This window comes from Triticum dicoccoides, chromosome 3B (assembly GCF_002162155.2).
Source record: "Triticum dicoccoides isolate Atlit2015 ecotype Zavitan chromosome 3B, WEW_v2.0, whole genome shotgun sequence".
NCBI lineage: Eukaryota > Viridiplantae > Streptophyta > Magnoliopsida > Poales > Poaceae > Triticum > Triticum dicoccoides.
In genome coordinates, this window is record NC_041385.1 from 380,803,058 (window position 1) to 380,815,841 (window position 12,784).

The window sequence follows — 12,784 nt, forward strand, 5'->3', positions numbered from 1 at the left end:
TGTCCGCCATATTTAATGGAGAATTGAAGGAGGTGGTCTACATGAAGCAGCCCCCTGGTTTCATCATCGCCGGAGAAGAAGGAAAAGTCCGCGGCTGCGTAAGGCCCTTTATGGCCTTAGGTAGGCACCACGAGCATGGAATGCAAAACTGGACTGCACGCTCAATGAAATTTGCTTCAAACAGAGCGAGCATGACCCTCCTCCTAGACTGCTCGCCCCTACCCCCAGCACGCCGGAGATTCCACTTCGAGGACTACTGGACACGAGTCGAGGGATTTCATGACGTGGTCGCAGACGCATGGCACTCTGTGGACGACGCGGACCCGTTTCGCCGCATCATGAGACGCATGCAGGCCACCGCTCGCAAGCTCACGAGCTGGAGCGCGTGCACCGTGGGCAATATCCGCGACCAGCTCGCGATCTCATGCGAGCTGCTGCTGCGGTTTGACACGGCCCAAGAGAATCGCCAATTGACGCCACACGAGGATTGGCTTCGAAGACAGATCAAGCTCTCCTACCTCGGCCTCGCCTCGCTCGAGCGCACCCTCGCGCGCCAACGCGCCCGTATTACTTCGCTCAAGGATGGAGATGCAAACACTTCCTTCTTCCATCGTCAATGCACGTACCGCAAGCAGAAGAATAGGATCCACACCCTCACGGTTGAGGGAGCCATTCTCACCGATCCTGCCGACTTGGCCGCCGCGGCGTTTGCGCACTTTGACTCCCTGCTTGGAACGGATCACCCTCGCGAGTGCGCCCTCAACCTCGACGACCTCATCGCGCCCTCCAATCTGGATGACCTGGACGCCCCCTTTGGCGAAGAGGAGATTTGGCAGGCTGTCAAGCTATTGCCGGCGCGCAAAGCGCCCGGCCGGACGGCTTCACCGCAGAATTCCTGCGCTCATGCTGGCCGATCGTCAAACAGGACTTCGTCCATGTTTTCCAGCAGCTCTACGCGCTCCCCGGGCGGGGTTTCAGTTGCCTGAACCAAGCATTCCTCACGCTGATCCCAAAGCGCTCCGATGCAGCCGGGCTGGGCGACTATAGGCCCATCAGCCTAATCCACCTCCTCGCCAAGATTTTCGCGAAGGTGCTGTCCCTCCGCCTTGCGCCCAAACTGAACGAGCTGGTCAGCCCCATTCAGAACGCTTTCATCCCGGGACGAAGCCTACACGACAATTTCGTGCTCGTCCGACAATCGGCCCGTCTTCTCCACTAGCTGGGCGCCCCGCGCATTCTCCTGAAGCTCGACCTCGCATGGGCATTTGACTCCGTATCCTGCCCATTCCTCTTTGAGGTTTTGTTTCGGTATGGCTTCAGTGCCCGTTTCCTTGGCTGGATCGCCATTCTCCTATCGTCGGCGAGCACCAAGGTCATTCTCAATGGTGCGCCGGGACCTGCGATCTGGCACCGCTGTGGGCTTCGTCAAGGCGATCCAGTATCGCCACAGCTCTTCGTGCTTGCTGTCGACACACTGGGACGCCTTTTTCGCCGCGCTGCCGAGCTCAACGTGCTACAAGAACTGCACCCCCGCCGTGCGCTCCCCGTCCTCTCGCTGTACGCGGACGATGTCATACTCTTCTGCCACCCCTCGACGAGCGACACACTCGCTGTCCGGGATATCCTGCAGCTATTTGGCCGAGCGTCCGGCCTAAGGGTGAACTTCCAGAAGAGCACAGCCACGCTGATCAGATGCGACGGCGACATGGCTGCCCCGGCCATCGCCAACCTGGGCTGCCCAACCGCGGCAATGCCTGTCACCTACCTGGGAATCCCGCTCACCCTTGGACGCCCAACCGCTGCACAACTCCAACCCCTTGTCGACAAAACTGCTGGAAAGCTCCCCACCTGGAAGGCGCATCTCATGAACAAAGCTGGACGCCTGGCCTTCGTCAAATCGGTACTAAGTGCGATCCCCATCCATCAGCTCCTTGTGCTCGCGCCGCCAAAGAAGATCCTCAAGCTCCTGGAGAAGATCCAACGAGGATTCCTATGGGCGGGCCGCACAGAGGCGCACGGTGGCCACTGTCACGTCAACTGGCAACGCGTCTGCCGCCCAACTTGCCTTGGTGGACTTGGAGTTCACGACCTGGAGCGCACGGGCCTGGCCCTGCGCACCAGATGGCTTTGGTTCGCCCGCACTGACGACACCCGGGCATGGTCTGGCCTTGACCTCCAATTCAGTGCCACGGAGCGTGCCTTCTTCTTCGCGTCCACCACCATGATCCTCGGCAATGGCCAGAGCGCGCTGTTCTGGGAGGACCGATGGCTTAACGGCTGCTCCATCTCGGAACTAGCGCCACAACTCCATGCCCTCATCCCAAGGAATCGCCACAAGAACAGGACCGTGGCGGATGGCCTGCAAGCGCACCAATGGGCATCTGACATCCAGGGCACCCTCGGCATCAGAGAGATCGGCCAGTACCTGACCACCTGGAACGCGCTCGAGCACATAACACTCAACGCCGAGCCGGATCGCTTACATTGGAAGTGGAATGCGGCAGGCATCTACACGGCGCAATCCGCCTACATCGCCACTTTCCAAGGCTCGGCAGCCTGCCCTGCATGGAAACTGAACTGGAACGGCTGGGCGCCTCCGCGTGTCAAGTTCTTTCATTGGCTCGCCCACCTGGGGCGTTGCTGGACGGCTGATCGCCTGGCTCGCCGCGGGCTGTCACACCCCCTCGCTGCCCGCTCTGTGATCAGGAGCCCGAATCGATCCAGCATCTTCTCCTGAACTGCTCCTTCTCCAGACAAGTGTGGCACGAGAGCCTGTCCTGGTTACGCCTGCCATGCAACGCGCCCTCCAACGAGGAATCCCTGTCCGACTGGTGGCGATCGGCGCGCCGGAACACGCCCAAACCAATGAAAAAGGGCCTTACCACCGCTACTCTGCTGATCCCTTGGATGACCTGGAAGCATCGCAACGACTGCGTGTTCAACGGCGCGACCCCTTCGACCAACTTGCTGATCGCGCAGATCAAGGACGAAGCTACGCTCTGGGCAAGAGCGGGAGCCCGTGGACTGCGTGCCATCCTGCCTCAAACATGGGACGTACACTGATCTAGATCGTTATCTGTAATCGCTCCTCCTAGGAGGCTGTAACAAACTCTATCTTTTCAATACAAAGAAACGCAAGTCTTTTGCGTTTTCTCAAAAAAAAGAGCGAGCATGAGCACGTGATCTACCGGTGCATCACTGGCGACGAAATCCTGCTCATTGGAGTTAGATGATTTGATCATGACTGGTTCATCCAAGGGGGGCCAGTGGAGAGCTTTAATGACGAGATGAAAGCAAAATTCCAGATGAGTGACTTTGGACTGTTGCCATTCTATCTCGGAATCGAAGTCCAGCAAGATGGCGATGGCATCAGCGTATGTCAGGCACACTATGCCTCACACATACTTCAGCTTGGAGGAATGGAAGGCTGCAACCCAGCTCACACTCCGATGGAGGAGTGACTCAAACTGAGGTGTGAGAGCACGGCGGAAAAGGTGGATGCCGCAGAATATAGGAGGTTTGTTAGCAGCCTCTGCTACCTTCTCCACACACGGCCGGACCTGGCGTTTGCCATCACATTCGTGAGTCACTTCATGGAGCAACCTGCATAGGAGCACATGATGGCAGTGAAGCTCGTCCTTCGCTGTGTTGCTGGCACCAACCACTACGGTCTACGCCACACGTGGAAGACTGGCTATAGAGACAGTGACCTTGACGGTGATATTGGCACCAGGAAGAGCACGAGTGGCACGGTGTTCTTCCTTGGTAGTAGTTTGGTGAGTTGGAGTCGCTCAAGCAGCGAGTAGTGGCTCTGTCCTCCTGTGAGGTAGCAGCCACAACACAAGGACTTTGGTTGGCTCGGCTCCTTGGTTAACTCCATGGGGGAGAAGCTGAGGCAGTCGAGCTATGGTGGACGTGCCGTCCGCCTTAACGCTGTCCAAGAACTCAGCCTTCCACTAATGCAGCAGACATATCGACATACGGTACCATTTCATCCGGGATTGCTTGGTGGATGGGAGTGCCAACGCCAAAACGAAAGCATTAGGGCGGGTGAAATTCCATGAGCTGCGTGCTAGGATTGGGATTGTCCAAATCAATTCATGTCTGATTTGCAAGGGTTAGTGGAAGAACTTGCAGCAGTCAGTCGTAAGCTAGTGAGTCAAGTCCGTGTCTTAGGCTACATGTCAGTGGGTCAAGTCAAGATATCTTAGGATGTAAGAAAGCTACTGAGGTGCTTCTGACCTAGTTTCTTTCAGCTATAAATAAGAGGTGAAGCCTAGCCAGCTGCATCCATAACAGCCCAGAAACAGGAGTCCGAAATCAGAATTAGCTGTGCTCTTGCTAGTTGCTACTATAACAATGCTAAGGAAGTGTGGCAAGGCACAGTTCATGGCAGGAGTCTTTGTTTTGCCTGTTCACCCTTCCAAGATATAATGATCTTACATCAATATTAGGCTTTTCTATAACTACCTTTTTTATTTGTGTGAGACTAGGCATTTTTTTCTCGAACTAAGTTTTTAGTGCTAACCGTAGTTCTTCAGGCTACAAACCTGGTAGATTTTAGTAGTTTGAAACTGTATAATGTAATTCTATGGCGCCTTTTATTGTTATTATATTGTTGTTATAATTACAGTACTGCCGTTCCATAATGACAATGTCATATGTACTATTCAGCAGTTTATGATGCGTCCTTAGCCATTTTTATGTCACATGTTCTACACTTGTATATTCTTATTAGAAATTGACAGACCATTGATTTTCTGGATATGCAGAAAAGCTCTGTACTGTGCAAGCGACTAATGGACAAGGCGCTTGATCCTCCGGTTCTGTTAACGATGACCCCTGACGAACTAAAGGTCTAATCATCTTATTTTCATTTTGGTCTTCACAGTGACCACTTTCCATCTCTTCACATTAGTGATTAGATTAGTTTTTGTGGTGCGTTAGTACTCTTATAATCTAGTCGATATGACATGGTTGCTGAGACCGAAATGGTTCTGTTTGTTGAAAGCATTTAACTATTAAATCTGAACAGGGGCATGTACTGGACTGATTTGGTTCAAGCACCTGCATTAGTAAATATCAGAAGTCCTTAATATTTCAGAAGTTAGTCTAAAATTTATTCGAGCAATGTTTAGAAAAATTGAAGAGCTTCAGACGTTACTATTTCTGGGAATTTATTTTCTTTGTTTCCCCTTACTAATTGAGTTTTGAAGGATACTAGTCAGTTGCACTTGCACAATTGTCCAGAATTGCACCTAGCGAGTGTTTCAGATTTCAGACTAGATATGTCCCCTCTTTTCTAAAACCACCTGTTGAGCCAGGAGACCACTTCGATAAATTCTTGCTGTTATTATAACTTTCTCTTGATTCAGTTTGATTACTCCCTTTTGAGTGCGTATTTTCTCTAAATTCTAGAATTACTTGCTTCCTAATCATTTCAGGCTGGGTTGACACCAGCAGAGATAGCGTCTGAATCAGAAGAATCAAGGCAGCTGCAGGTATTATACATCATATGCATCAAGTTCACAATCTGCCAGGGCCAGATAATGAAGCCAGTACAGTAACCGAGTTTTCAGCCAAAGTTTAATTTGTGTTTCTGTTTGTTTTAACTAGATGACTGAGGCCCGGTGTAGAAGATGCACAGAAAAGAAAGTAGGCATACTTGATATCATTCATGCCAGCCGTGGAGATCGCTATCAGGTATTTCCGTGTTCTTTTTCCGCATTTATGAAGCGCTTACTCTCTTTTTATTCCTGGTTGTATGCTGTGGTGCTTTCCACATTACTTGTGCCATCTGGTCGTTTTAATTTAAATCAAATACTATTTGCTTTTAGGGAAGATTAATGTTCTTGTTGTAAGGTGGGTTCAAAGGGTTTTAAAAATCACTAGAACAATGCCCGTGCGTTGCAACGGGATATAAATATTCTAGTACATTAGCTTGTGATTTACCTGTCAATAATATGCGATTGTGTAAATAAATCTTCATCAAATTCTGCCCGTGAATTACCTTATATTTTGATTAGAAGTTTGGTAAGTAAATTAAAGTGGAATTGGTTCAGAAGGTAAGTAAATTAAGGTGATTGATTATCATGTACATGGAAGGTTGGACGAAGGGGTGGTGGGAAGAAAGGTGAAATGGGAACCTTACGTTCTTTTTAAGTAGTAGAGATAATGTGCTGTTATGCACCTCAAAAGAATCCCCAAGATTCATACTCCCTCCGTTCGGAATTACTTGTCACAAGAATGGATGTATCTACAACCAAAATACATCTAGATACATTCATTTCTTGGACAAGTAATTCCGAACGGAGGGAGTACATGTGTAACATATTTTCACTGAATAGACAAACTGATGCGCAACTCGTGCCACAACCACTCCAGTTGAGGCTTGAGGTTATGATTCCTAGCTATCAGGAGTCTATCCTCCTTTTGAATGCTTGCTTGATTGATCTCTCCATTTGCATGTGCTGAGTTGCACCCACCTGTTTGTTGTTATAGTCGTTGCTAATTGAATTGTTTCATGTTCTTTGTTGCAAACATATAATTTTGTTTCCTTATATTTAGGAATTAGAGACTTCCCTAAAGCTCAATTGTTGCAAAGGATATTTCAAAGGGTATTGCTCACAAAGGTAATGTCAAGGGAAGGCAAAGTTTGTGACGGAATGGATACCTTCGTCACACTTAGGCCCCATTCAGAAGCTTGCCGGCTCCCAACTTCACCGGCTCCACGCGCGGAGCTGGCCTGAATGCCGCAGCTCCAAGAAGTCCCTTCGCGATGCCATCCCTCCTTGCAGGCAATTTTGTGGAGCCGTGGAAGCGTAGCTTCTCCAAATGACGAAGCCGGAGTTGGTTGAATTTACAGGAGAATGCCATTCCAGAGTGGCCTGGGTACAATTTCGATTTGAAGAAGCCCTCTCGAGCGAACCAGCGACCGCGCGACCCCATAGTCAGACCAGCCCGCGCCTTTCCTCTCTGGCCCATGCCGACGGCGTGGTGCTGCTGCCGAACGCTTCACAGCTCCCGTGTGAACCTGGTTAGCGGCTGGCTTGCTGGCCAAGAAGCTGGCTAGTTTGGGAAGCCAGAGAGCTACTGAACGGGGCTTTAACCTTTCATGAAGTCGGGGATGACCAGCTTTGCTTCCGGTTGAAGGTGTCAAAGGATGAACTGGTTGTTGGCGATGATTTACTTGGTGGTTATTGATGTAGATGGTTCGAAATGGTCACTCTGGTGATGCATGAGTGATGAAGCGATGACTCGATCATGATGGTTGGTGGAGGTGTACGGTGTCGATGAAGTTCCTCCAAAATTTTCTCGGCCAAACAAGACCAAGAACACTCAAATAGGAGTCCGTAGTGAAAGTTATGACCAAAACGGTGAAGATGCTGAAATTTCTAGCGTGCTCTCTGGAAATTCCAAAAGTTTCGGGGTAGGGGGTGGAAGTTCCAGATTGTCCGGAAGTTCCGGTCTTCGCAGAGAAGGTGTGGGTTTGACCTGAAAATTCCAGATCGAAGCACGGGGGCGGGAAAACTCGATTTCCAGTTCAAAATTGATAGGGTAAAGGAAAAAAAAATGGGCCATAGGAATGCAATGGAAGGCCGATCAGCAAGTTTTGCAAGAGATCCATGGATAAAAACCAAGCAAATCACAAGAAATTGGGTATGGCTATTTTTGGGTGGGATTTTTCTAATTAGGCAAGAACGAAACAAAAATAGGCTAGAATAGTATGTGTCGGGGGGGGGGGGGTTGCTCCAAATCGTGGCAACCTTGCTCATGATACCAAATAATGTAGGGCAGACCTTAGGGTTGCTCGATCTTCATGAATTGGAGGTGGATTTGAGGAAGGATGCGAAGAACACAAGGGAAAACGAGAGGAATCACAAGGGAAAGAAGCACAAATCAACACACATGTTGCAACACAAGATACATTAGGATAAATACTTGATTCAAATCATCCAATAGAGAGAGATGGAACAAGCTAGGGTGCTTGCCCAAGTCCGAGGACAAGGAGAACTTGACGCTTCAACGGACTTCTCCACAAGTGGAGGTCTTGATACTCCTATGGAGTCTTCCCCTCAAGAGAAGGCCTTCTTCTCCATGAGAGGAGTTATCTCCACAATGGAGGAATCCCACAAGGCTCTAATGTCTAGTTCTACTTTGCTAGCCCTAAATTGGAGGAGGGGGAAAGGTATATATAGGTCCACCCATGAAGGGGTAAGTGGGCAGGGAAGATACATTGGCCATGGGCCCAAAGTCACTACACACTGGTGGGGTCGAAAGCTTTGGGTAGGTTCTTTTTTTCTTTCGAAATGGCAGCATTCATTAGGAAGAAAAGAGTTGTTCGGTTAATTGGGGAAAACCGAGTGAACCAGATTGCCCAGTTAATTATGGAGAACCGGGCAAAAACCATCACCACCGCTGAGCGACACGCATAAGATACCCCACGCACACCACTCCAACGGGGCCTCACTGAGACAGCATGTAGGCGTCATCGTCATCATCCCTCCCCTAGAAGCGTCATCGCCATCCATAAACCCTGAGCAGAAGACTCCAACTTCGCCTTAGGTGATCGTCGACCCAACCCACATTGTAGAAGTTGTGTGAAGATGCATGAAGATCCGCGCCAGAACTCGGCCACCTGCGACCAGACAACGCAGCTCCGACTCTGAAGGAGAACCACGAAGAACTAGGCATGACTGGCGTTGTAGAAGATCATCGAACGAACCACCCGCTGCCTGTTATCGTAGGCCACCGGGACCCGCTACCGCAGCTTCGACTTCGCAACAACAAACCGGCGGAGGCAATCGTGCGAACACGCCGGAAAAGAGCCGACTACCTCAACCATAGCCATGTCTCCAACATTGCTCCCTCATCATCGTTGCCACAGAAGCCTCGACACCAAAACTGCCGTCTTCCAATGGTCCTGCATGCCAGTACCCAGCTCCAAAGACGAAGCCCCCATGGGGGAATACAACACCAAGGCGACATCCTCGTGATCAAACAAGATCAACGGTTGTCCCCGGAGCAGTGATCCACACGGGAGGGGTATGGCAGCAAAACAGTGATGCCTACAAGAATGTAAGCGACGGCCACGACCGCCCCCACCGCTAGTCACGGCCACGACCGAGACAGGGTTTTCACCCAAGCACCCAACACCACCTCATCCGCACATCATCTCATGGCGGTGCCCACCTAGCACCACCATTGAGCCAGCTCGCAGTCGAAGAAACCCATCGTTGAAGTAGCCAACCGCACCTTGCGGAGGCCACCGACCAGCACCTGCCGCTGGATCTGCCAACCGCCGCGAAAGCTGGATCAGCGGACGCAACATGTACCACCAATCCTTGTCAAGCACCATGCCAACAGGGACTAGGGAAATGCCGCCCGAGGCCATGAACCACCTCGGTTCCTAGGCGTGACCAAGCCCCCACACGCACAAGCATCACACTCGCCCGCCGGAGAACGGAGAAGATCGAGCGGCCTCCGGCGCGCTCCTGCATCCTCACAGCGAAGTCGCTCCACCATGCCGCCCTAGCAGCAGCTCCTCACCGCGCAACCTCCCGGTGGCAGATCTGTGCCGCCGGACCCTCGTGCTGCACCTTTTAGTCGATATCTTTTCGGCGTTCTACAATCTGGCAACAAAGTTAATTCAATCTGACAACTAAGTAGGTAATAATATGCAAGTAAGTGATAGTAATCTGACAAGTATAGACGAAAAAAAAGTTACAGAAATATGCCGACATGGGATCCATTTTGAAGAGCTCGCCGCGGGGAAGCTAATGACGAAAGCGGATCATCAACCGGGTTAACGGTTTTGTTAGATAAAACTTTTTAAAAATTTGGATAAAGAATCTTTTGCTGATCTCATGCTTATGTGTCATAGTTGCATGTAAGAGAGTGGGAGGAAACCACCGCATGGGAAGACCACCGTGTGGTGCTGCTAACTAGTGTTGTCCATCTAACAATTGGGTCTCTCGTAAAGCTACTATCTTATACTCCCTCCGTTCCTAAATATTTGTCTTTCTAGATATTTTAACAGTGACTACATACGAAGCAAAATGAGTGAATCTACACTCTAAAATATGTCTACATACATCCTTATGTGGTAGTCCATTTGAAATGTCTAGAAAGACAAATATTTAGGAACGGAGGGAGTATATCTTATATGAGAAAATAGTTACAAATTTGCGTGTTAATCAAAAAAGATGTATCTAGAAAATTATCTATCCGCATTATGTGTGTTTTGGATCTCATATGAAGGATTGTGGATGTATTAGGTCCTATATAGAGATACATGTTATGTTGAACAGTGTGCATCAATTTCAATTAAATCTATCATTGTGTGTGGGACAAACTTCCATAAAAAATGGCTGCAGATAAGATACATGTGTGCAGGTTTAATTTAAGTTTTTCTGTAAATTTATGCTGGACAGAGTGCATTCCAGTTAAGCAATAACAATTGGGATATGGTCTCCGAACTAACCCCAGATAGCAATATGATAAAGCCTGAAGTTTTTGCTGCAACCATTCTTACAACTATCAGGTCATCATGCTATCACGTAATTGTAATACATATAGTCGCAAGTATCTAACAGAATTGGAAGAGTGCACATACATGTAAACCTTCTAATCAGTAATTAGACATAGACCAACAGGAAAGGGAACATATTCTTAAAGTGGATGATGAAATTAGAACTCAGGTACTAGATGTAACAACCATGTATGCCCACCATTGAGCTACCCTGCAATACCTTAATCAGTCATTAATCAAAAGAATCTAATTGCTTTCTAGGTGCTTTGTAGTTATAGTCATCAAAAAGCGTATTTGCAAGTATTTTCTATGTATCTAATTCATACAAATTTTCCTTGTAACACTACAGTTTTTTCAGAACTTTCTCTCTTTGAAAGCCCATGCAAGTGTATGGGCTGGCTAGTAATTTGGTTAACCTATTGGGATTCAGTAAAATATCAAATATCTTTTATAATAACTTTTTTTATTATATTTACTTGAAAGATTTCTTTGAACATTCTAAAGTTTAGAGCCGACCTGCAGATGGTTTAGTTCACAGCATTTTAAAAAGTGCAGCAGCTTTTAGGCTTAGGGGTTTGATAAAGCTTGAAATTGTCACATTTCTGCTGTAGCTGTCTCACGGACTTTGCCCAATATTTCAGGTCGAATGTATTGCCTGCGGATACACATCATTTGCGTCCAGAGATGACATCTTAAGAAATGGCTAGCGAGATCAGGCGATCAGCCAGACAAGAAGCCTGCTACTGATGCTCGCAATGAGAACACGGAGGCTTACATGGAGAGGCAGACCATAGTCTAACATGCGAAGCGGGATGAACCCTCCCTGCGCCTGCAACTAATCATGGGTCGTGATATGTAGAATGACCATTCACAAAAAAAAAGATATGTAGGATGACATCAGTGTTAGGCGCCTGTTGATGCTTGAAAATGGCATGATCGCAAAAAGTTACTTGAGGTTGTAGCAAGATAAGGTCAAATTCATGATTTCATGTCACCATTGGATGACTCTTCAAGCCGGTCAAAATAGATATAGAGATGGTCCAAAACGGAGCTCGGATGCAAAAGTTATGACAATCTTAGGGATGCTCGTATTGACATCAGATTAAAGAATGGCATGAAATCTAATTAAGATGGCCTTCGATAGAAAAAGTTAAAATTGTAAAGTTCTTCGTCTCCTCGAAACGGACGATTTTGATATAAAAATCGTTCCAATCCGAGGTCGTATGAGTTCTACAGCCAAAACTGTGTGCTGCAGCATGGCATGGTCAGATCATCCGAACCGGGTCCAGATCATCCGACCGAGGGCTGAACGAACGATCCAAAGAACAAAATTGTGCGCTGCAGCATTGCATGGTCGGATTATCCGGACCGGGTCCAGATCATCTGACTGATGATGATCTGGGTGTAGTCCCGGATGATCCGGGTAGAGGCCGGACGATTCGGACAAAGATCAGACGTCTGGACAACTTTTTTTGCTGCAGACTTCATAAAACTGCCTGAAACACCCTCAAGATGACTTCAAATCAGAAAGTGTTGAACAGCAAAGTTGTGCGTCTCGTCGAAACGGTTGATTTTGATATAAAAATCATCTTAATCCGAGTTCGTATGAAAAAGTTACAACCCGATTAGTGGGCTGCTGTCAGAAATCTGGGCTTGGTCGGATCATCCGGGCCTAGAGCTGGACATCCGGGCCGGAGGTCGTGAGAAGTCCGAATTTGGTTAGATTTTGTTGATTTGGAAGGCAAGGCAAGTTCTTTTTTTATACGGGAAGTCCACCTGCCTCTTATATAGATAAGAGGTGACGGCCGATTGAACAACAACATACAATCGACATATCAATCTATTAATCTTTTACCTTTACTTTTACCTTTTCCCTTCTTCTTCTTTTCCTCGTTCTTTGTTCGTTCTTCTTGTTGCAGGGCGGCGAACCTCGAGGGCCTAGGGGCAATTAGGTCGACCTAGGGCATCCCATACCCGCCGCGCGCCCTGACAGGGTCCTTCCCGGGCGTGTGGGGTTTCGGGTCTACAAAAGCACCCACCATATTGCTTGCGTACCGCGCTTCTGGCTGGGCCTCCTTCGACGTGAGCCGCAGTGCATCACCCCCGGCGTCAAGGGTACACGGTGGCGTGTTCGTGTGCGAACAACGCCTAGGATGTTTCGGAAAATCTAGGGCGCATCTTTTGACGTGTCAAACTCTTCCAACAACATATTCATGACGAAAAAGGGTTTCCACCACTTTATATTATAAAGCA

General features: G+C 48.6%; 1 protein-coding gene across 1 annotated transcript in view; it reads left to right on the top strand.

The window, feature by feature from the left end:
• Window positions 1–11,577, top strand: part of LOC119276113 — a 36,070-nt gene extending 24,493 nt beyond the window's left edge. The window contains exons 5-9 of the mRNA XM_037557101.1: window positions 4,773–4,856; window positions 5,445–5,501; window positions 5,617–5,703; window positions 6,568–6,632; window positions 11,173–11,577. Of these exons, the coding sequence (XP_037412998.1) occupies window positions 4,773–4,856; window positions 5,445–5,501; window positions 5,617–5,703; window positions 6,568–6,632; window positions 11,173–11,227 (348 nt within the window). The 3' untranslated portion in view covers window positions 11,228–11,577. The remainder of the gene's footprint in view (window positions 1–4,772; window positions 4,857–5,444; window positions 5,502–5,616; window positions 5,704–6,567; window positions 6,633–11,172) is intronic.
• Window positions 11,578–12,784: the final 1,207 nt, after the last annotated feature.